The following is a 25609-nucleotide window of genomic DNA, read 5'->3' as shown; positions in this document are numbered from 1 at the left end:
CCCCCCTCCAACCCCCAGTTCCCTCCACCTTCTTCACAGTGTCATTTCAATTCTCTTCTCCATGTGGCTCAAACTCGCGTGTTGATCGTCACTAGTGCCGGGGGGTTTCGACTGTAAAAAACTGCCGACAGAACATTAAGTACCCTGGTTGGTTATGAGAGGGCGGGTTTGAAATCACCGTGCTTACGTGCGTTGCAGAGCCAGTGTAGTGATACACCGGCTGAAGTTATAGCACACGGGCAATAGAAGAAGAGCAAATAAAAAATATAAATAGGTAAGTTACAGCTTTAGCCTATTTCTTATTATTTTATCGAAAAAGTGTAATTGGTTTGATTTATTGGGCATATTTTAACCAGCATGACCGAGTAGGAATCGAGTTACATTGTATCCAATTGTACCCGGTTAGACATTTAAGGTGCCACAGAATAAATAGATAATAAAATACATACAAGTTTTCATTTGATATACTTATGATTTAGCTTATTTGTCTTATCTAGAATCATTGTTCAGCTCTATTAAGTTGTGTTCTAGGCTTATTTTCCAGATACATGTGGATATCATGCTCACTTCTATTCCTCTACTTATCACTTGTCAATGTTTTTAATGAGAGTGGAATGAATTTACATCCATTGAAGGTTTTAGTCAAATGCTATTATAAAGGATAACTCATTATAATTTTCGGTTCTTTCTTTCGCACTCTCTCTTACACACATGCACACATAGTCAGAAACACAAAGAAGCGCACGCACACACACACACACACACACACACACACACACACACACACACACACACACACACACACACACACACACACACACACACACACACACACACACACACACACACACACACACACTGTGAATAATGTATCTAATGTCTTACTCTCAATTAATATTTTCAATTTCATTAAAGGTAAATCAAATTGACCTAAAATGAAAATGTAGCCCCATGTCTTCTTATTACAGGTAATTAAGACATTGCAATTAACGTTTATGTTACATTTATTCAACATGTATCTCCAGAACCAGTGGCGATGCAGTGAATGAATCATAGCATATAGGTGTGACTCTCCTTTGAAAAAAACAAACATGATTTTATACATTTCTTGTTTCAGTCTAGTTATTAACTGGAAGACTGAGCAGAAGAGAAATGACCTAGAACACTGTTAGAAATACATGTATCTGTAATTTTCTTTGCGCCACAATACATGTATACAATTTACAGGTTGCATGTTGGAAGGCAACCAAGGCATTTATTGCAGCACCTGTTCAAGGCTTGTTATGTGTGGGGATTTACGTGGACATACAGTACCCTCAGTATTATCAGACCAAGGTTTCCTCCCAAGGTCTGCTTGGCCACATAATGGTTTACTGCATTTCAGCCTTCCTATCTATCTGCCAATGTTGTGGGGGCAGGTAGGTTGGTTCTGTGGTAGAGTACATGGCATTGGGTACACGTCTTTAGTATTTTAAGGTGGTAAAGCTGGCAGTCAGAGGGAGGACTTGGCCCATATTCATAAAGTCTCGGAGTATGAGTACTGATCTAGGATTAGGTCCCACCAACCTGTCCATTTAATTGTATTCATTATTAAGGGTAAACTAATCCTTTATCAGCACTTCTACTCCTAGACGCTCTATGATTAAGGGGCCAAGAGTGGTATGGTACGGATAGATGTGACGACGTGACCCTGTGGAAATAAATCAGAGAGAGAGTGTTGGAGAGAGAGAGTCTGAGAGAGAAAAAGAGAGCATTTCCAAGAAATGGCATCCAGCGATCGCCCTGAATGAAACGAGTCCAGACAGTATTGACTTAGCAGCACAGATACCTCTTACCTCAGGTCATATAATGCCCATGTCATTACATATCAGACCCCATTCCCTGCTTCTAGATGAAAGGGTATTCTGCTGCTACCTGGCTTTCTTTCCAACCAAGGTGCTTAATAAAAGATCAAATTGGAAATGTGTACATTTCAGCAAGTCTTGGAGGACAATGGAAGTTGACTTGTAAAATAAGTGTGTATAATTAAAACCGACAGTCTTCTTATTGTGTCCTATTAAATCAGAGAAATTCAACTGAAACCATTAGGAAAGGCTTTCTAAAGACCCAAGCACTTCCGTAGAACACCCTGATGAGGGCTATATTTCCAATTAATTTTGTTTTAATAGTAAATGTTTTTTCTTGTCAACTTCCTTTGTCTTCCAATATTTTATGAATATTTTTCACATAACTCCTTCTTTGGACCATGGCAGACAGTGTTCCTCTCCCCAGGACCGACAATGTCTACTTAGCCTATGTTAGACAATATCCACAATGACAGAAAATGTCCTGTTCTTGTAGACAATGTCCTGTTCTTTCAGACAGTATCCCACTCTGTAACCACGTCAGTCTTTGTCACCCAGGACAGCCAGACAGTGTGTCCAGTTTGTCTACCGCTGCTCTTTATATGTGGATTAGCGTGAAGCATTGACTTGTGATAAAGTGCTTTGAGGCACAATGTGTATCTGTGAAGTGACTGTGCTGCTGGAGCTCTCAGGACTGAATGTTCTCGGCTTTGTTATGTTCCGTCCCTGCATTTCTCCACAGGGTCTCTGAGTTCCACGCTCCCTCTGACTAAGAGACGCGCTGCTGGCTCTACCACAGCTGTAACTTATATGGATAATTCTATACCCAGATGGTTTACATTTCTTCATCATAAAGATGAATTTAAAGACACATGCACAAGCATTCTGAATGACTGGTGATTGGATTAAATACTGTGGTACATAATTACTAACAGTTACATTATACATTCAGTTATTAGAGTACCATAGCCTGTGTTAATTTTTTTTTTTACAGAGTACTTCTAATATTTAGAATTTTTACTTTCCCCCCTCCAAAGTCAAATTGGACATTTCAGCAATAATTTAAACAAATTATATATATTTTTTCTGCGTCAGTCCCAGCATTTCCCCAATTAAAAAATTATGTAATGTGCGTTAGTCTCTATTTGTGTTGAGGGGAGCCTACTTGGGTATTGCCATCCGAAGCAGATGCTGTGTTCTGACTGAGTAGGTTTCAGATTGGTGAACACCATCAGATTGTGCCAGGAACTCAGAACAGAAGGAACATCGTGTTCCCCCCCCACACACTCTACACACATACACACACACACACACACACACACACACACACACACACACACACACACACACACACACACACACACACACACACACACACACACAGTCTTACAAACACACTACACAGACACACACATAGACGGACACACACACCCCCAGATGGACACACGCATACACACGCACACACACTACTGCGCAAATGAACACAGACAGAGATGGACAGAGGCAGACACAGAGGTGGACAGAGACAGAGTCAGACAGACTGACACACTGGCACACATAGGCATACATGCATTCCCCCGCACAGAGCCACTCATATTTTAGGTTTAATTTGTAAATATTTTTTACTAGATCATTAAATCAACTCATTATTCTTACATGTTATTGGTGTGTATGTGTGTGTGTGTGTTAATACATTTGGCCCTGTCAATGTGAAAGCTATAACGTTACAGCTCCCAGAACATGATGTTCCGTTCCAACTTTTCTTAGAAGTGATGTTCATTCCATATTAAGAAATGCCCCAGTCCCAGAAAAGACTGATCATTTTAAGCTTTATTACTATGTGTCACGCCCTGACCGTAGAGATCCTTATTATTCTCTATGTTTGGTTAGGTCAGGGTGTGACTCGGGTGGGGAAGTCTATGTTTTCTGTTTCTTTGTTTTTGGGCGGATGTGGTTCCCAATCAGAGGCAGCTGTTTATCGTTGTCTCTGACTGGGAATCATACTTAGGCAGCCTGTTTTCCACCTGTGTTTGTGGGATGTTATTTTCTGTTTAGTGTCTGTGCCTGATGGAACTGTTCGCTTTCGTTTTGTTGCTTTTGGTTATTCTTGTTTGAGTGTTTCTTGAAATAAAGTATCATGAACACTTACCACGCTGCGCCTAAGTCCACTTCTACTACCAACGACGAGCGTTACAGAACATCCCACCAAAAACGGACCAAGCAGCGTGGCCAGGATAGTTGGACATGGGAGGAGATCATGAGGGGAGCAGGACTCTGGATGCGGATTGGGGAGTATCGCCGTTCAATGGAGCAGATGGAGGCAGCAAGAGATGAACGGCGACGATACGAGGAACTAGTACGGCAACGACGTAAGCCCAAGAGGCACCTCCCCAATTTTTTTTGGGGGGGTGCACACGGGGAGATTGGCGGAGTCAGGGTGTAGACCTGAGCCAACTCCCTGTGCTTACCGTGGGGAGCGTGTGACCAGTCAGGCACCGTGTTATGCGGTGATGCGCACCATATCTCCAGTGCGCATTCACAGCCCGGTGTGCTCGTTGCCGACGCCCCGCGTTTGCCGGGCTAAAGTGAGCATTCAGCCAGGAAGGGTTGTGCCGGCTCAGCGCTCCTGGTCTCCAGTACGCCTCCTCGGTCCAGGATATCCTGTGCCAGCTCTACGCACTGTGTCACCAGTGAGCCTTCACAGCCCAGTGCGTCCTGTGCCAGCGCCCCGCACTTGCAGGGCTAAAGTGAGCATCCAGCCAGGGCGGGTTGTGCCAGCCCTATGCTCCAGACCTCCAGTGTGCCTCCATGGCCCAGTATATCCTGCGCCAGCTCCGCGCACCTGGTCTCCAGTGTGTCTCTTCAGTCCGGTGAGACCGGTTCCGGCTCCACGTACGAAGCCTCCAGTGATGATCCATGGCACGAGGCCTCCAGTGATGATCCATGGCCCGGAGCCTGTAGTGATGATCCATGGCACGAAGCCTCCAGTGATAATCCATGGTCCGAAGCCTCCAGTGATGATCCATGGCACGAAGCCTCCAGTGATGATCCATGGCTCGGAGCCTGTAGTGATGATCCATGGCACGAAGCCTCCAGTGATAATCCATGGTCCGGAGCCTCCAGTGATAATCCATGGCACGAAGCCTCCAGTGATGATCCATGGCCCAGAGCCTGTAATGATGATCCATGGCACGAAGCCTCCAGTGATAATCCATGGCCCAGAGCCTCCAGTGATAATCCATGGCGCAAAGCCTCCAGTGATGATCCATGGCCCGAAGCCTCCAATGATGATCCAGGGCACGAAGCCTCAAGTGACGATCCATGGCACGGAGCCTGCAGCGATGGTCCCCGGTCCGGAGCCTCCGGCAACGGTCCCCGGTCCTGAGCCTCCGGCGACGATCCAGGGTCCGGAGCCTCTGGCGACGATCCACGGTCCGGTTCCACGAAAGTGGGGGGAACCCCAAGCGGAGGGGGATCTGCGTCCCGCACCGGAGCCTCCACCGAGAGGAGATGCCCACCTGGACCCTCCCCTATAGGTTCAGGTTTGCGGCCGGAGTCCGCACCTTTGGGGGGGGGTACTGTCACGACCTGACCGTAGAGATCCTTATTATTCTCTATGTTTTGTTAGGTCAGGGTGTGACTCGGGTGGGAAAGTCTATGTTTTCTGTTTCTTTTATTTTGGGCCGAGTGTGGTTCCCAATCAGAGGCAGCTGTCTATCGTTGTCTCTGATTAGGATTCATACTTAGGCAGCCTGTTTTCCACCTGTGTTTGTGGGATGTTATTTTCTGTTTAGTGTCTGTGCCTGACGGAACTGTTCGCTTTCGTTTTGTTGCTTTTGGTTATTCTTGTTTCTTGAAATAAAGTATCATGAACACTTATCACGCTGCGCCTTGTTCCACTTCTCCTTCTAACGAGAGGTGTTACACTATGGTTATTGTTGTTTCCGTTAACAATGGCAAGTGGATTACACGCTACTTATATAATTTTGACGTATGTGAGAACAAATGCGAGATTCTTACATACAGTCCATTCGGAAAGTATTCCAACCCCTTGACTTTTTCCACATTTTGTTACTTTATATCCATATTCTAAAATGGATTCAATTGTTTTCCCCCTCATCAATCTACACACAATACCCTATAATAATGTTTGCAAATTTATTACAAATAAAAAATGGAAATATCACATTTACATAAGCATTCAGACCCTTTACTAAGTACTTTGCTGAAGCACCTTTGGCAGCGACTACATCCTCGTTTCTTCTTGGGTATGGCACTACAAGCTTGGCACACCTTTATTTGGGGAGTTTCTCCCCTTCTTCTCTGCAGATCCTCTCAAGCTCTGTCAGGTTGGATGGGAAGCGCCACTGCACAGCTATTTTCAGGTCTCTCCAGAGATGTTTGATCGGGTTCAAGTCAGGGCTTTGGTTGGGCCACTCAAGGACATTCAGAGACTTGTCCCGAAGCAACTCCTGCATTGTCTTGGCTGTGTGTTTAGAGTTGTTGTCCTGTTGGAAGGTGAACCTTCGCCCCAGTTTGAGGTCCTGAGCGCTGTGGAGCAGTATATCTCTGTGCTTTTCTCTGTTAATCTTTCTCTCAATTCTGACTAGTCTCTCAGTCCATGCCACTGAAAAACATCCCCATAACATGATGATGCTGCCACCACCATGCTTCACCTTAGGGATAGTGCCAGGTTTCCTCCAGACGTGACACATGGCATTCAGGCCAAAGACTTCAATATTGGTTTCATCAGACCAGAGAATCTTGTTTCTCATGGTCCGAGAGTCCTTTAGGTGCCTTTTGGTGCCTTCCCCAGATCTGTGCCTCGACACAATCCTGTCTTGTAGCTCTACGGACAAATCCTTCGACCTCATGGCTTGGATTTTGCTCTGAAATGCCCTGTCAACTGTGGGACCTTATATAGACCGTTGTGTGCCTTTCCAAATCATGGCCATCAAATTGAATTTACCACAGGTGGACTCCAATCAAGTTGTATAAACATCTCAAGGATGATCTATGGAAACAGGATGTGCCTTGCTCAATTTAGAATTTGTTAGCAAAGGGTCTAAATTCGTATGTAAATTAGGCATTCCTGTTTTTTATTTTTAATACATTTGCAAACATTTCTAAAAACCTCTTTTTACTTTGTCATTGTGAGGTATTGTGTGTACATTGATGAGGATTTTTATTTTATTGAATCCATTTTAGAATAAGGCTGTAATGTAACAAAATGTGGAAAAAGGGAAGGGGTCTGAATACTTTCTGAATGCACTGTAGACCTAAATGAAGCATCAAATCTGTTTGTGTGATGTGTGTGTGTGTGTGTGTGTGTGTGTGTGTGTGTGTGTGTGTGTGTGTGTGTGTGTCGTGCGTGCGTGCGTGTGTGTGTGTGAGCGAGAGAGAGAGAGAGTGAATATGTGTGTGTATGAGAGAGTATGTGTGTGTGAGAGAGATAGAGTGAGAGAGTATGTGTGGGTGTATGAGAGAGATGGAGTGAGAGAGTTTATGTGGTTGTATGAGAGAGATGGAGTGAGAGAGTATGTGTGTGTGTATGAGAGCGATAGAGTGTTTGTGTTTGCGCGCCCACAGGCACTTCTGTACATTATGAACAATAGCACCAGTACACAGTTAGGTACTCTCCATCAGAAAGAGGAAGAGATGAAGCTGAACAAAACGTGAAATGTGAGAGCAAGGGGTAAACAAAGATGCAGAGATGTATCAGGGGAGGGGTAGAGTGGTGGAAGAGATGTAAGGAGGGAAGACTGAGCACAATGATTAATAGTAAGCCAATTAATTTAGTTTATCATGTTTGGCATGGATTGTCTAGACCAGCAGTGAAGCAGGTCACTTGGTATCTAGGGGGCCAACAGATCAACTGTGTCAGCTGCTCCATCTACAAATATTGAAGGGTTTGAGCCAAAGGTTTATATATACACTATGACTGACAGGGGGCGCTGTTTTGAAGCCACCGTGCCTCCATCTTGGCACTCACCCACCATTGTAAAAAATATTTTGGAAGTTATAGAAAAGCATTTATTATCGTCTACACTTGCCACGTTTATTCTATTACATACACCTTCATGCATACTTTTAATTAGATTATATAAATTAAGCATGAATATATATATCAAATCAAAGTTTATTTGTCACGTGCGCCAATTACAACACCTTACAGTGAAATGCTTACAAACAGGCTCTAACCAATATTGCAAAAAAGGTATTAGGTGAACAATAGGTAGGTAAAGAAATAAAACAACAGTAAAAAGACAGGCTGTATACAGTAGCGAGGCTACATACAGACACCGGTTAGTCAGGCTGATTGAGGTAGTATGTACATGTAGATATGGTTAAAGTGACTATGCATATATGATGAACAGAGAGTAGCAGTAGCGTAAAAGAGGGGTTGGTGGGTGGTGGGTGGGACACAATGCAGATAGCCCGGTTAGCCAATGTGCGGGAGCACACCTATATATATATATATATATATATATATATCACAGTGCTGTGAAAAAGTATTTGCCCCCTTCCTGATTTCTTATTTTTTTGCACATTTGTCACACTTAAATGTTTCAAATCATCAAACAAATTGAAATATTACACAAAGATATCCCAAGTAAACACAAAATGCAGTTTTTAAGTGATCATTTTATTTATTAAGGGAAAAAAGCTATCCGAACCTTCATGGCCCTATGTGAAAAAGTAATTGCCCCCTAAACCTAATAACTGGTTGTGCCACCCTCAGCAGCAACAACTGCAATCAAGCGTTTGCGATAACTGGCAATGAGTCTTTCACATCACTGTGGAGGAATTTTGGCCCACTCTTCTTTGCAGAATTGTTTTAATTCAGCCACATTGGAGGGTTTTCGAGCATGAACCGCCTTTTTAAGGTCACGCCACAGCATCTCAATCGGATTCAAGTTCAGACTTTGACTAGGCCACTCCAAAACCTTCATTTTTTTTAAGCCATTCATAGGTGGACTTGCTGGTGTGTTTTGGATCATTGTCCTGCTGCAGAACCCAAGTGCGCTTCAGCTTGAGGTCAAGAACTGATGGCCGGACATTCTCCTTCAGGATGTTTTGGTAGAGAGCAGAATTCATGGTTCCATCAATCACAGCAAGTCGTCCAGGTCCTGAAGCAGCAAAGCAACCCCAGACCATCACACTACCACCACCATATTTGACTGTTGGTATGATGTTCTTTTTCTGAAATGCTGTGTTACTTTTACGCCAGATGTAATGGGACGCACACCTTCCAAACAGTTCAACTTTTGTCTCGTCAGTCCACAGAATATTTTCCCAAAAGTCTTGGGGATCATCAAGATGTTTTTTGCCAAAAGTGAGACGAGCCTTTATGTTCTTTTTTGGTCAGCAGTGGTTTTCGCCTTGGAACTCTGCCATGGATGCCATTTTTGCCCAGTCTCTTTCTTATAGTTGAGTCATGAACACTGACCTTCACTGAGGCAAGTGAGGCCTGCAGTTCTTTAGATGTTGTTGTGGGTTCTTTTGTGACCTCTTGGATGAGTCGTCGCTGCGCTCTTGGGGTAATTTTGGTAGGCCGGCCACTCCTGGGAAGGTTCACCACTGTTCCAAATGTTCTCCATTTATGGATAATGTCTCTCACCGTTGTTCGCTGGAGTCCCAAAACTTTAGAAATGGCTTTGTAACCCTTTCCAGACTGATTGATGTCAATTACTTTGTTTCTCATCTGTTCCTGAATTTATTTGGATCGCGGCATGATGTTTTGTTTTTTGAGATCTTTTGGCCTACTTCACTTTGTCAGACAGGTTCTATTTAAGTGATTTCTTGATTCAACAGGTCTGGCAGTAATCAGGCCTGGGTGTGGCTAGTGAAATTGAACTCAGCTTTCCAAAAAATTTGATTAACCACAGTAAATTCATGATTTAACAAGGGGGGGCAATTACTTTGTCACATAGGGCCATGAAGGTTCGGATAGCTTTTTTCTCTTAATAAATAAAATCATCACTTAAAAACTGCATTTTGTGTTTACTTGGGTTATCTTTGTGTAATATTAAAATGTGTTTTATGATCTGAAACATTTAAGTGTGACAAACGTGAAGAAAAAAAATGAAATCAGTAAGGGGGCAAATACTTTTTCACAGCACTGTATATATATATATATATATATAAAAAAAACATTTTTCCTTGAAGAGGAAGTAACAGTGCCTTCAGAAAGTATACATACACCTTGACTTATTCCAAATTTTGTTGATTTACAGCCTTATTTCAAAATTGATTAAATAGATATTTTTCTCTCACCAATCGACACACAACTCAAGACATTTCAGCTTTTCATTTTTTATTAATTTCAAAAATGTTCTACAAACAAAATTCCACTTTGACATTATGGGGTGTTGTGTGACACAAAATCTCAATTAAATACATTTTTAATTCAGGCTGTAACACAACAAAATGTGGAAAAAGTAAAGGAAGGCATTATACTATATTCATTTTTTTACTTAGCAATTCATTGATTCTTGAAAAATATAGCTAAGAAATGCCCCATGAGCTTTTTTCAACTGTCAAATCCCATGGGAAACCAAAATATAATTATTTTACTTCAATGTAATCAAAGTAAATGTAAACAAACACTATATAGCCTCAAAATATGGTTAAAACTATAATTTTAATTTCATGGATAGTCAGACCTTGCATCCATAGCTCTGTCTATGAATTTGAGAGTGGTTACATTTCTTCAGCCCCGTCCCTCAGCTTTTTGGGGAGGGTGTTTTGTTATTGTTTTTACTGTTGATTGCCACTTTAAAGTATAATTTTTTGAAAGTACTAATGTTACTGTCCCCACTACACTTAAATACATGTAATTTTGTCCCTAAAACATTGAATTTAAGTACTGTAGAATTCCATTCATTCCTATGGAGGACTACTTCTTCTGGGGAGTGCCAAAATGGCCGACCAGTGGCTTCAAAGACTCTCTTTTGCCAATACATTGCATCAGCAATCCAGGGTTTAAATACATAATTGGTTAGGGCCAAGGGGAAAGTGTAGGGAGAGAATTGGTATCAGCTGTGTGTGTGACTTCACTGTGGATGTCTGTGGAGGGCCACTCATAGTCAGTCAATTATGTACTGTTATAGCCTATATGACAAAGGGGTTGTTCCACCTCAAAAAGCACAAGAAAGAGGACTTCGACACCCACCATTTCAGAATGTTCTGAAATCGTTTATGTAGTTAGTAACAGATACAATTGGCATTCCTGAAACATTATTTTGTTGAAATATAATTTGAACTGAGAAATTAAGCTAATTGATTGCACCCAAGTTGGACAGATAATATTCAGATAATATTCAATAAATATAGTGTGAAAGTACCAGGTTTTGACCACTAGAAGCTACTATTCTGGCTATACAGCCACACTCTTTTATCCATGTTGTTGGTCCCTTGTGTTTACACACAATTTCACAATTTCCTTTGCAACTTTGGGTAGAAAACCAATAGATTTAGCTCATTATGAAAATGAATTGTGTGGTCATCTTCACAATTCAAGCCAGTCCTCCATGAAAGCAATTCAGTGAGTCCTTATATTAGCTTCAACCCAACTCTCCGTGAATAGTCCAACAAATGGCCGCTCTCTGAGAGGGCTATCCCTATGCAATTCTTGTATGAAGACTTTTCCTACAAGCCCAAACCTTTGACATAGAAATGGGCTAGGGACTAAAATGTTGTGACAACCCTAATCAAATAATGATTTGCATGGCTGTCATGTTTTCAATAAAATTATCAGGAAACAGATTTATATGTATTGTGAAAGTGATATTTACCATTAAACTCAATGCAACCCAATACCATTACAATTGCAAAACAGTATACATTGTGTGTTTGGGACTTTTACCATTGAAGACCATTAGAGACCATAACAATGAAACTGAAGCCTAATGGTTTGCTTGTTCACCAGGAATGGTCTAACAGTAACTAATACAGACCTTTTATGAAGGGAATAAACCACTGACAAAGGGCCCGTTTCCTGGATAAAGATTAAGCGTAAAAGAAGGACAGACTGATTTGCTTTCATGGAGGACTGGCTTGATTTGTGAGGATGACACACAAAATGTATTTTCATCATGAGCCAAACAAAAGAGACCAGCGAAATAGTGGTGGGTTTTTGACAATTTTTGGGGACTCCTTATGTCTTAAGGCGTCAGCATGCTTCAGTATGGCTGGCGCCTAGCCGAACTCGTCTAGCCGAACTGAACGAGTGTGCTTGCATACTCCCTTAAAAGACCTTCGCTTGAAAAATGAGAAAAACGGCAATAGTACTGTTTGTCCATTTTGAGTGGGAGTAGCCAGTATACACTTCCTCAAAATAGTCAGAATTAATCTAAGATAACTCAAGAAATCTGTCATTCATTTTGATCTTTTTGCCGGGGAGATCTTAGTCGTGCAATTTTACATCTATCTAAGATGTTTAGTGCAGTATTTCTCAATGAAAAAAAATTGACAACAAAGACATTATTGAGAATCCCTACTGTTCACCAATCACCGACAAAGAGGCGTGACTTTGGCTCCGAACTTTGGCTTGCCTCCTGAAAAAATGTTGTGTGCCCGAACTGCCCAAAAAACCCTCACCGAAGTCCAAAACGAACAAAACATCACAAAATGTCATCATAATATGCACAAACTCTTCCAAACTGTTTCGGCTGGGATGAATGTGGACGCCTTTACTTATTGGTAGGAAGAGGTTTGGGATGATAGGTACTGTATTTATTGAATATTATCTGAATCCTATGAATTAAAATGGGAAATTTGGGTGCAATCAATTAGCTTAATTTCTCAGATATAAAATATAATTTCAAGAAGATAATATTTTAAGAATGCCAAGCTTACCTGTTTCTAACTACAGAAACAACTTCAGAACAATCTGAGATGGTGGGTGTCATGGCATGCTGTAATGACATTGAAAGACTCAAAGTCCACTTGGGATGTTTGATTTGTTAGCTTACAATGGGCTGTTTGTATTCATTGAGCAAGAGAAGTCAACAGCAAAAAAGTTTAATTAATGAATTAGCTAAGCATCAAGGTTATGTTGATGGTTTAAATCTGTTTCACGTTTGTTTAACAGTATGGTGCAAGTTGTTCAATTAGCTGTTAGATATTTTAGATAAGTGTTGGGCTAGCATCATGTTTTCTTATTTTTTGTTTTGTTTTCTGAGGTATGGTGAAATTACATTACAAACTGTGCAGAAATAAGTGTTACAGTAATTCTACTGTGCTTGTTTCATCGTATTCCTCAGTCCGCTTCAATTTAAGACATTTTTAAGAAAATGTTTCTGCCTTGTTTGAAATACCCTACACCATCTGATATTAGATCCCTTCATAGTTTTTACATTTTGACAATTTTATTCAACATAAGATTGTTGTCTATCCCATAAAATATCATAATATGTCAATACAGATTATTCAATAATCAATGACTCGATAATTGTATTAAATAAATAATGTATTTAGAATTGATTTAAAATGGGTCAATAGGGCATAATACCCAATGTCACAGAAAACACTGAAGCTTAATAGCGTCAACATTATATCTTAAAAGTTAGTCCATAGTTCACAGCCAGGCTAAAGCTAAAAACAGATAAAGACATTCCAAAATCAACATTGACACAGTAAAGGTTAAAATAGCAAATATGACAGCAAGACAGCATATGGAGGACCTGAGATTTCTATAACACACTTTTAATACCTCACCGTTCTTTAGATAGCAGACACATAGCGTCATGGCGGGTGGATCTCAAGTCTGGGGTTGATGAATGATGATGACTTTAACCCTGATTGTGACTCATTGCCCGGAGGGGATAAATTACGTTTTTATCTTATCTTAACTTGTGAAAAGATGCAACAGGTGGTGGTAACAGAATATTCATTAAGATTGCTACTGGCTTTTCAACAAATTCTTAGTTGGTTGTCATGCAAATTGTCACCCATTCATTAAATATTTGTTGTAATTTGGAACTTGGACATTGCTTTCAACAGATCCAGGTGACTTTATTTACAAACTACTGCCATTTGTGCACATACACTTGTTGTTCTGGAACGGGGAGGATGGGGGTTGAGAGAATGCCAAGAAGAATGCCAAGAGTGTGCAAAGCTATCATCAAGGCAAAGGGTGGCTACTTTGAAGAATCCTAAATATGAGATATATTTGAATTTGTTTAACACTTTTTTGGTTACTACGTGATTCTATATGTGTTATTTCATAGTTTTACAATGTAGAAAATAGTAACAATAAAGAAAAACCTTTGAATGAGTAGGTGTGTCCAAACTTTTGACTGGTACTGTATACTTTCATACATTTTTTTTAACTGGTACCGTGGACCTTCAGAAGAGTCTTGTGGGGCCTGTGGGCGTCCTAGAGCAAAAAGCCATCGTGTTTGTGACACATCGTGTGTGTCACGTCCTGACCAGTATAAGGTTAATTGGTATTGTAGTTTGGTCAGGACGTGGCAGAGGGTATTCATTTTATGTGGTTCGGGGTGGTGTGTTTTGTTGAAGGGGCATTCTGTTTAAGTATTCCGGGGTTTTTGGGCACTGTTTGGTTTTCAGGTATTCTATGATTTTGTCTAGTATGTCTGTTTCTATGTTTAGTTAATTGGGGTTGGGACTCTCAGTTGAAGGCAGGTGTTGTCTATCTGCCTTTGATTGAGAGTCCCATATATGAGGGTGTGTTTGTTATTTGTGGGTGATTGTTCTGTGTTGAGCCTATGCTTTGCAGACTGTCAGTTTATCGTTCGTTTTCTTGTTTGTTGTTTTTGTATTCGTTTTGATTTAATTAAATGTTCAAAATGAACAACTGCACACCTGCTGCGTATTGGTCTACATTCTCAGTTGACGATTTCGCATTATTGTCAGAAGACGAAGATAATTGTGACAGTGTGTGGCATTTTCAGTCATTAAATGTGAGAAGTTTGTATTACACTTAGTTAGGTCAGACCTACATCCACTGCACACATGACACTAGTATTATGGTATGAATTAAAATGTGTTTAAATGATGTACTGTGGTTTGCGAGATAAAGGCTGCTATAGAAAGACATCAGGATAATATTATAATGTGCTCATCACCAGAAAGCTCTTCAACAGTACCCAAAAACGGTGGTGCAGCATGTCTCACAAAGAGTGACAGCACTGTTGTTCCACCAGATCTCATATTTCACGGTCCAGTTTTTTTCAGAATGAAGAAGAAACACTTTTTTTTATTTGACCATGGAAAAAACAAGCTACTGTGCAAGTAGGTTACCACATTGCGGTTTTGGTTGAATTGAAACCTTCGACATTGTCAAAAGTAAATGTGGGCGTAGTATACTGCTATGAACCAGCGTGTTTACTGGAGTCTTGACATTAGTATGATGGTATCACTGTAGCAAATTCCCAGAGTTAGCATAATGTACTGTGGGCTGGGAGAAGGTTGGCCATTGAGGCATATGAGGATATTATTTCTGTAGCTCATCATCAGAAAGCTTGTTTGGCTCTTCAACCGTCTCTCAATAATGTACTGTGCTGCAAGTCTCAAAAGAAGTAACGGCACAGAGTTTACTCTCCGTTAGTCAGCACCTCTACATACACTGCGTCAGCTCATGCATTTTATCAGAATGAAGAAGAAACAGAGTTGAGATGTTAGAAACGTAATTCCCTGACTCACAGAATGTCAGCGATATAGCATAGCTAACACATTTACCTACTTAAAGCATATGCGTATAATTGATTACAGTTTAATTGACATTCAGGTGGTTCTGGAAGGCCTTTCTTAAGGGGGGCTTTGTGTGTTGATGGAGTTTTGTGAGTCTGTTATTACGTTGGTGCGCATCCCAGTTATAAACAATGTGTGTGTGACTCTTTTGTGCAGGTTTAGAGTGGCATGCACAGGTGCAGATATGACCACAGATAAGGACCAGTCCATGGATGACCAGTCTCCTGTTGTGGTCTTTGCTGCCAAGGGTATCGACGTCACTCCTAGCAAAGATGAGGGAGTTCTCAAGGTAGGCTTCGACCTCATTCCCAACCTCCTCTGTAAGGGACAAACTCTGTCTTGACATACAGCAACCTGGTCTCAGAGCATTTTGTTTTATTCTGTATGTAAACCGAGACACTCCCTTTAGTATATGTTACATTTCGTATGGTATGTATTAATTCGTGGATGTGCATTATCCATTTCTCATGATATGTTACGAATTTGCAAAACATACTATATGTTACGAATTTGCAAAACGTACAATATGTTATGAATTTTCAAAAACGTATGATATGTTTTGAATTCCAATTTTTTGTAGCTAATGCTAGGTGGTTAGGTGGCTAACACTAGTGTTATTTAGCTGGCTAAGATGGCTAGGCTAGGGGTTAGGGTTAAGGGTTAGGATTAAGGGTTAGGATTAAGGTTAGTGTTAGGGGAAGGGTTAGTTATCATGCTAGTAGTTGGAAAGTAGCTAAAAAGTAGCAAGTAGTTGAAAAGTTGCTAATTAGTTAAAATGCTAAAGTTGTCCGTGATGAGATTCCAACACGCAACCTTTGGGTTGCTAGACGTTCACCGTTATACACCTTCTCATCCACCCCAACCAACCACCTCCTTTCGTTTTTGCCTGTAACCATACCAAACGTAACATATCCTACTAATTTGAGTGTTTCAGATGTACTTTTACTATGTTACGTCTAGTCTATGAGACCAAGCTGCATACAGGAGTGCAGCTCAACTTATTACATGAAGCACACACACAAAGTCTTCCCTGTCACAGTAATCAGAGAGACTTCAGAGCAACGCATCCTTCATAATTCTGCCACCAGAATCAAGAGTGTTCCTTTGTATTGAGCACATCCTCAGTGTTACCTCTAAAACAGAGCACTGCAAGAAATGCCTAACTGTTAGGATGAATAATAATAATAGGGGTACATGAAAAAGAAATATGTGATACGAAGAAACCATCATCACTGTCTAGCTAGAGAAACAAGTACTAGCATGCTGAGTTGAGATTATCTCAGGGCTGACATTTGTTCTTTATACAGGTGGTGAAAAAACAGGGAGAGGATGGGGACAGACCCATGATCGGGGACAAGGTAGCAGTACACTACACTGGCAAACTAATCAATGGGAAGAAGTTTGACTCCAGTATGGAACGCAAAAAACCCTTCACCTTCAGTCTGGGAAAGGGTATGTAGCCTGAGACTGCCTCTTACTGCGGTACTCGTTTCTAAACATCTCAGATACCTTTTCAGCTCAAGAAGAACTGTCATCAGGACATACAGATGTACATATTATACATATAGCTTCTATATTATACTTACATTTTTGACATCTGTATGTATGGAAGAAAGAACTCCATTAACTCATCCGCCGAATGTATCGCCCATATGTCACTGCATATGTAGCCTACATCTGTTTACCATGTCTCTAATTTTGTATCACTCCACAGGTCAGGTGATTAAGGGCTTGGATATTGGTGTGTCCTCTATGCAGAGAGGAGAGGTGTGCATGCTCCTCTGTAAACCAGCATATGCCTATGGGTCAGCTGGATGCCCGCCCAAAATACCTCCCAACGCCATGTTACAGTTTGAGGTAGGTAAAGCTTAGTGGTTACCAAGAGGATGATGGTATATAGACCTTCCTCTGCACGTAACAGTTTCCCCCTTTATATTCTGACTGTGCATTGTCCTAGATTCTCTCTCGGCATTGTGAACAGAACACATAACACTGTCTCTGTCATCATTTTCATCATTATGGAATCTTTCAGCTACCATTGTGTAAAAGTGTGCCACTGCTGCTAGTGTTGCTATGGCAACACATGAACGTGACGTGACGTTTTATTCTGACCTTACGTGTTTCTTCACTTCCTGTAGGTGGAGCTGCTGAGCTTCCAAGGGGAGGTGCTGACGGACGACGGCGGCATCACAAGGAGGATAAAGATCAAAGGGGAGGGCTATAATAACCCCAACGACGGATCAACAGTCCACGGTAAGGTGGACATGCTCTCTCTCTATCACATTCACTGTGATCTAATTGACTGTGATCTTGGTGATCAATATGTTAATTGATTTTGGTACAAAGGCTTTGTCTCACATTAACCAGGTTTCCATCCAACCTTTTTATTTGAGTAAAGTGCATGTTGGATAATTTTTTTTACGACAAGCCTGATTGAAACAGCAAAAAACTTTCCAAATGTCAACAAAACAAATTACCCTAGACAAAGTGAGCTCTTTTTGTGTCGGTAAAATACATTATGCGAGAAATGGTGGTATTATTATAACCATCATATCACAAAGTAAACTTGGAGTCAAGCAATGATATGCTATGTGGTCCTCTCGCTACAACTCGGGAAAGCATAGAGTTTAATTTATTAGGCTACAGATGAAATAAGTTGTGATGAACTTCACAGGGTGGTGAAAGTGCACGGTGATAAGCTTGATGCTCCTTTCCAATAGAGGCTCCTACACAATAAATATTGAGGGTCTTATTCTGGTGACATGATGATCGAGGCTTGGCTGCTGTTTGACAAATAAAAAGAATCTCGCTATGTTGTCCATAATAATGTCATCATGTAGGCTAGCCTACCCACACTGTTTTTTATTCAGTACATGGGAATTTAATCACCAAAGTTATTTTTATGTGCACCAGGTCATCACCGACAACCGTTTATCCGCAACAAGTCAATTAGATGGAAACGCATATCTGATGGGAAAATGCGCATATTGTATTTATGCAGATTTTGAGGATATTCACAGGAAAATCTGTCGCCAATTGGATGGAAACCTAGCTCGTGACTGTGATCAGATTGATTGTGATCAAAATGTTTACAGATTTTTGTACAGTCTCAAACAAGACAAAAAAAAAACATTTTGAACACTCAAACTAAACATGTTGAACAATCTAAACTATATTATGCTATCTGAACAGTCCATTCCCATTAAGTGAAATATAATAATATTAATATTTACCATGAAAAAAATGATCTTATTTTCCAATTTCCTCCTGTATCCCACAGTGCACCTGGAGGGTCGCTGTGAAGGGCGTCTGTTTGACTCCAGGGATGTGCACTTCGTGGTGGGCGAGTCAGAGGACATGGGTGTTCCTCTAGGTGTAGACAGGGCCATGGAGAAGATGCAGAAAGGAGAATGCTGCATGCTCTACTTAAAACCCAAGTAAGAGCTTCTACTCTACTCTACTCTACTCTACTCTACTCTACTCTACTCCCTATCGCTAGTGATGACTCTACTCTACTCTACTCTACTGTACTCTACTGTACTCTACTCCCTATTGCTAGTGATGACTCTACTCTACTCTACTCTACTCTACTCTACTCTACTCTACTCTACTCCCTATCGCTAGTGATGACTCTACTCTACTCCTTATCGCTAGTGATGGGAAAACGAGGATTTCTGAAGGCTTCGGCACTTTTACCAAATTGTTCCAAAAAACGGTTGATTACTCGTAGCTTCATTATTTGTTCACAATGCACATTAGTAACTTTAGGTCTTCCCTGTGGCTCAGTTGGTAGAGCATGATGTTTGCAATGCCAGCATGGTGTTTGCAATACCAGGGTTGTGGGTTCGATTCCCACGGGGGGCCAGTACAATTTTTATTTATTTTTTTAAATGTATGCATTCACTACTGTAAGTCACTCTGGATAAGAGTGTCTGCTGAAACGACTAAAATGTAAAAAATGACATCTGCTGGTCAACAATAAATAGCAGTGTGTGGTTATCAGATAGACTTTTTCGTTCTCCACTGGTTTTATCAAAACTCTGTGGCGCAGTAGTAAGTTTTTGGCATCAGTAGCCTAAAGTTGGAATTCTAGGTTCACATCATGCTTCCCTTTTTTGCCTTCAAGTTTAATACATATATATATAAAACAACTGAATTTATGGCTTTAATTAGGATGCTTAAGACAGAAGCTTATACTATACTAAATATAATTACAATTAAAACTAAATACAATTATTTGAACATCAGTGCAGAAAGTGTGGTTTCAATTTTGCCTTCATCAGGATTTGACCTCACCCTCACATCCCTGAATGTTCCCTACTCGACCCGCCAACACCTTGATCACACCAACAGTGTTGTGGGGCAAAATGGTAGGCAGTATCATCTGGATATGTGTGCAACAAAAGTTCAACATTCACCTTCTGCTACCATTTCTGTCAAGCCGTTAACATATACGGTTTGACACATACGTTCAATAAATCCAACGTCTGCACCACACAGAACGCACTGCAACTGCCTCTGCAATGCAATGCTGCAAGGCAAACGCAGTGTTCCATTGGAAATGTATGTACTTCTTGTGTACCAAAATGCAATGATGCTGTCGGTGTGATCAAGGCATAAGCTACCAGTCAGGTGAAACTTTTTATACAAAATCCAAAATGTGTAAGTACTGTATCCAGTAGAGGTCGGTGTTTGAAGGCAGCTTGGAATCGAAGAAAGCACCGGAATCATTGCGAAATCAAGTGGGATCTCGCCAATCACATGAACAGACTAAGCTTCGGATGTCATTGATACACGCATTGGCACACTGCTTCAAATTTTGCTGCTTTCGCCTCGATCACACCAATAGCATTTTTGCATTTTGGTACACAAGAAGTACATACATTTCCAACGGAACACTGCGTTTGCCTTGCAGCATTGCGTTGCAGAGGCAGTTGCAGTGCGTTCTGTGTGGTGCAGACGTTGGATTTATTGAACGTATGTGTCAAACTGTCTGCGTAGACAGCCTGACAGAAATGGTAGCAGATTTCGACGCATACCTCGAAACTCCGGTATCAGACTTACATCACTACCTATTGCTGAAGTGTCCCTGTTGCAACACAAAGTAGATACGCTCATACCCAAATAATGTTGTTGACTCATCCTATACCCGTATTTTTCGGCCAGATAAAAAAAATAATATATAAAAGAAACCCATCCAAAACCCCACCTCAAATTATATATCAAACAGAAAAATGTCTGCTAGTTCCTCATAGAGGATGATGTCATCATCCTGAGGAGGAAGAGCTAGCCAATCAGTGGTCTACTCACATTCATTATTTTGAATGACTAGTATATGCCCACACCATTGCAACATAGAAAATCTTTTTTTGGAAGGAAAACTATTTCACTCATATTGTAGTTAATTATGGGTAATAAAGGGTCAATCTGCAGTTTCTACATACATTTCTGGACTTATAAATGATTGATATATACCGATTGATTCTTGAAGAATATAACTTATAAATGCCTCATGAGCTTAGTTCAACTGTCATACCCCAAGAATAACTCAAATTGTTGTAAACAAACATTGCCTCAAAACATGGTTAAAACTATAATTTTGATATCATGGATGGTAAGACCATCCATATCTATGAATTTGAGAGTGGTTACATTTCTCCAGCCCCATCACTCAGCTTTTTACCGAAACAGGGTCGGGGAGGACGCTTTGTTATTTTGTCATCTGCTGATTGCTGCTTTAAACAAGCATCACTATACAAAAATCTTGACTTTATGTTTGCCTTTCATGGAGCAGGTGTATGTCAGGACTAATCAGCCATACAATACTCTCTGTCTTGTTTTTTGTAGGTATGGTTTTGGGAAAGAGGGTAGAGCACAGTATAAGATTGGACCAAACTCAGACCTGGTGTATGAAGTGACACTAAACAACTTTCAGAAGGTGAGTTATACTTGCCGGATTAGATAGGGTAACAACAATGTGTTCAAGTATCCTGTTAGTGTCCCTGGAAGATACTAACAGATTGATTTTATTTGAGCTGGTGGAGTTTAGACAATGAGGGTCTCAGTTAAATATTGATTGCATGATGGCAGAGTGACCCTGGAGAAAATAATGGGAAGAAACAGGCATCATCTCAATGAAAGTCATCCTCAAATCTCCTCCTCTGAAACATAACAATATGTTTTCTTTTCAAGGCCAAAGAATCCTGGGAGTTGGATCAGAAGGAGAAACTGAAATTGTCTGCTGCAGCCAAACAGAAAGGGACCCAATATTTCAAGGTATAGTGGGCCATCTCTGTCTTTCAGAAAATAGACAAAACTCTCAGGGCCATTGGATGCATCTGTGTATGAATATTTCATTAACTTGAACCAAACCCTGTGAACTTGCAGAACATGAACCCTGCAAACAAGTTCACAAGGACATGAAAAATTGCATTTTCTTTTTGTTTCAGAATTTTTAATTTAACGATTTATTTAGACAAATGGCGACATTTTCGTAGTGCAAAAGCATTGTACAGTGTCAAAATTACCATAAACCTCATTATAACCCGGAAGAGTGATTTAATTAGAAAATGTTCTTCAACAACGTGCATTATGAAGAGGTGACTTTTTATATATTGCTCAGATTACTAAAGTCTAGTTAAATAATCAACACCTCATACCGCACATTGTTGAAGAAAAGCTTCAAAATCACAATTGTGAGATTATAATTAGGTTCACATTTTTTTTTTGCACTTTGTACATTGCTTTTGAACTATGAAAATGTTGTCTAAAATCTCTTTTGTATGAGAGACCTGCTAAACTTAGCCCATGTGTTGTCCCTGGTTGTAGGCGGGGCGTTATCTTCAGGCGGTGGTCCAGTACCAGCGCGTTGTGTCGTGGCTGGAGATGGAGTTTGGTGTGGGCAAGGAGGAGCAGCAGAAGCTCCAGGACTTCCTACTGGCTGCCCAGCTCAACCTGGCTATGTGCTACCTGAAGCTGAGAGAGTATGCACTGGTTGTGGAGAATTGCAACAAGGTACACTCTCACTGCATACCTGGCACCATGCATGAGAAACCCCACAAACATATACACGTATACCATACTGAAGCCACAAAGAGCATGCAGCTTACACCTGTTCATGGAATAGCATACAGTTGTGTTTGTCTATGACTTTTTGCTCTGGGTCACAGGGGTTGTATACATGTATTAATCTGTTTGGCAAGCATTAAAATAACAATCACACATTTTCAACCATTCTGTAACTTTTTTTTAAACAGCTTTATAAACTAACTTAAACAGCTTTGTAAACTTATAAAGCCCTTTATAAATCCCTGTAGGTACACCTTAATGTTACAAATATAGTTACAAATATAGTATCTATGTGTGTATCTCCCAGGTGATAGAGCTGGATGAGAAGAATGAGAAGGCTCTGTACCGGCGTGGGGAGGCTCGTCTCTTCCGTAACGAGTTCAGCCTGGCCATGTCTGACTTTAAACTGGTGCTGCAGGTCAACCCATCCAACCGGGCAGCACGCGGTCAAGTATCCATCTGTCAACGCAATATCCGGGAACACCACGAAAAGGACAAGAAGATCTATGCCAACATGTTCCAGAAGTTCGCTGAGCGTGACGTCAAGGTCTGTATCAACGTCTTTCACAGTCTGGATGGGCTTCATCCCAAATGGCAACCTATTCCCTATATAGTGTACTACTTTTAAACAGAGCCCTATAGGCCCTGGTTAAAAGTAGTGCACTATATGGGGAATAGGGTGCCATTTGGGATGCTGTCTGGATGTGTAATCAGTTGTACAATCTGACCTGGTTCCCTGTTCTGTTTGAGTAAGTGGATACATGTGATATCACACATCTATTTCAATCATCTCTGCTGTGCTGCTGACCTATTGTAGTCCATCGTTCATGGTTTAGAGATTCACGCTTACTGGTACTAGGCTGACACCTAGTGGTAGTATTGAGTGGCAACTTTATTTGAACTTTTGTTATCAAATTCTCTCATTGTAATATATGCCATTTAGCAGACACTTTTATCCAAGTGACTCATGCATAATTATTTTTATGCATGAGTGGTCCTGGGAATCAAACCCACTATCCTGGCGTGGCAAGAACCATGCTCTAGCAAATGAGCTACAAAGGACCACTCACTGATGCTTCCTTTTTACTCCATAATCTATTATCAAGTTGTGTCTTCATTAACATAAACATTTATATTATACTAATTCATATTATAAAACAAAATGTAGGAAAAGTTATTTATTTTAGCACAATGGAAGAAATCTATACATGACTTCCATAAACATTCTTTACTCAAGTTTCTGTCCTTTGTATCTGTGTGCTCGAACAGGCAGGGAAGGGGAAGAGGAGGAGGGGGGAGGACAGTGGAGTGATGAACGAGAACCATCAAGTGGCCATTAAGAGACGACGCAGGAGTCAGGACCACGGCCAGGACTGTCCCTGATGCTCCAGAGGAGGTCCGGAGGAGGGCAAAGCCAGGGGGGCAGGTCTCCCCTCGCTACCCACACAGAGACCAGGGGTCTGAGGCAGGGACTGGACGGGGCTGGACCACACCCCTCCACCCTGATCTCATCATCCTCTACCTACCCCTCCACCATGTGTGCTGTACCCAGCACGACAGACAGGGGGCGTGAGTGAGTGGGGAAGGCTCCAAGCCAAACAGCAATCCTTCCTTCAGTCTATAACATGGAATCCTGTCCAGGTCTTGTCCTCAACATCATGCGTTGCGCAATTCCTCCAAATGCACACCTCAATTTAACTCAGATCCACAGACTGCATTATGTTGATAATCAAATCAAAATGAATCACATAAGATAATATAATATCTTTTTGCTTGGCATTGCATTTTCCCGTTTTGCACATACAGATGAACAACGGGTATCATTGTATTTTGGTTGCTTTGATCTATTGGTTGGGATGTCTGGGGTTGCCTTACACCTTGTGCTTAAACTCACAATTGGAATCCTAAATATATATAACTTCACCATGTGGAACAGTGGTGCGACGCTGAGCCACTATAACAGACAAAACAGCTGGCATCATCGTCACCTAGTTGTCATGACACCCACAGTCCCAAAAGACTAGTTATGTTTAGACAGTGAGTCATACAGTATATTTGTACAGACAGTTTGGCTGAAGAACCTCCCACTCTTTACTCTTGAACATAGAGAATTAACAAGTACAGACTCATGGACCATTGCATGCTGCAGATGCTACATACTGTTATGTGTTTGCTACTCTCTTTGACTGTCCGGGAAGTCCAAAATCAAAGGAAGTCCAATAATGAAGCTTTAAGTCTCAGCTTTCCAAGCTGCTGTCCAGTCCTCTCTGACTTCAACATTTCATTCTCTCCTGGACAAATGCTTTTTTCCATCTACGCTGTTAGAATTTGGGTTATGTGACTGATGATAATTAGGGCATATAGATTCTAGTTGTGTAGTTCTCTTCCTCCCCAGTCCTGGAATGGGTGACTGTACTGTCTGACCATTTAGTACACTTATTTCCCTCTACTAAAAGAGTGTTAAATGATGGACAATGATTCACTTCAATCTTCAGCAAAGATTGTAAAACCACCGATGTTGTCTTTTTAAGAAAAGTAACACACAATGATTTAAGCCTTGGATAAAATCTGGGCTTTATATTTTTGGACATTTGCTTTTGCATTCGTTGGACATCAGGCCCTTGGGTGTCTTACTGATATTATCATTTTGAAACAAAAAAAGGCAGGCTTAAACTCTCAATATAAAAAGAAACCATTGAATCCTTGTGCGTATGCTTTTTTATTTTTATTAAAAATGTCTGTCTTTACCCAGCACTGTTTTTGAAGGCTCACGAGTGGTGCAGTGGTCTAAGGCACTGCATCTTAGTGACAGAGGCATCACTACAGACCCTGGTTTGATCCTGGGCTGTATCACAACCGGCCATGATCGGGAATCCCATAGGGCGGCCAACAATTGGCCAAGCGTCGTCCGGTTTAGGGGAGGGTTTTGTCGTGGTAGGCTGTCATTGTAAAATAAGAATTTGTTCTAAACTGACTTG

The 25609-nt window shown here is 41.0% G+C and overlaps 1 protein-coding gene across 1 annotated transcript; it reads left to right on the top strand.

Moving 5' to 3' along the window:
* Positions 1–25331, top strand: LOC106565346 (peptidyl-prolyl cis-trans isomerase FKBP5). The gene is made up of 11 exons (XM_014132345.2): positions 1–274; positions 15720–15852; positions 16871–17015; positions 17278–17420; positions 17702–17816; positions 18844–19000; positions 21411–21501; positions 21756–21839; positions 22392–22577; positions 22939–23178; positions 23901–25331. The coding sequence occupies exons 2-11, from the start codon at positions 15748–15750 to the stop codon at positions 24012–24014; spliced, it is 1380 nt and encodes a 459-aa protein (XP_013987820.1). The 5' UTR covers positions 1–274; positions 15720–15747; the 3' UTR covers positions 24015–25331.
* Positions 25332–25609: the final 278 nt, after the last annotated feature.

Source organism: Salmo salar, chromosome ssa12, assembly GCF_905237065.1.
Source record: "Salmo salar chromosome ssa12, Ssal_v3.1, whole genome shotgun sequence".
Lineage (NCBI taxonomy): Eukaryota > Metazoa > Chordata > Actinopteri > Salmoniformes > Salmonidae > Salmo > Salmo salar.
This window is presented reverse-complemented; position numbering and strand designations above follow the sequence as displayed.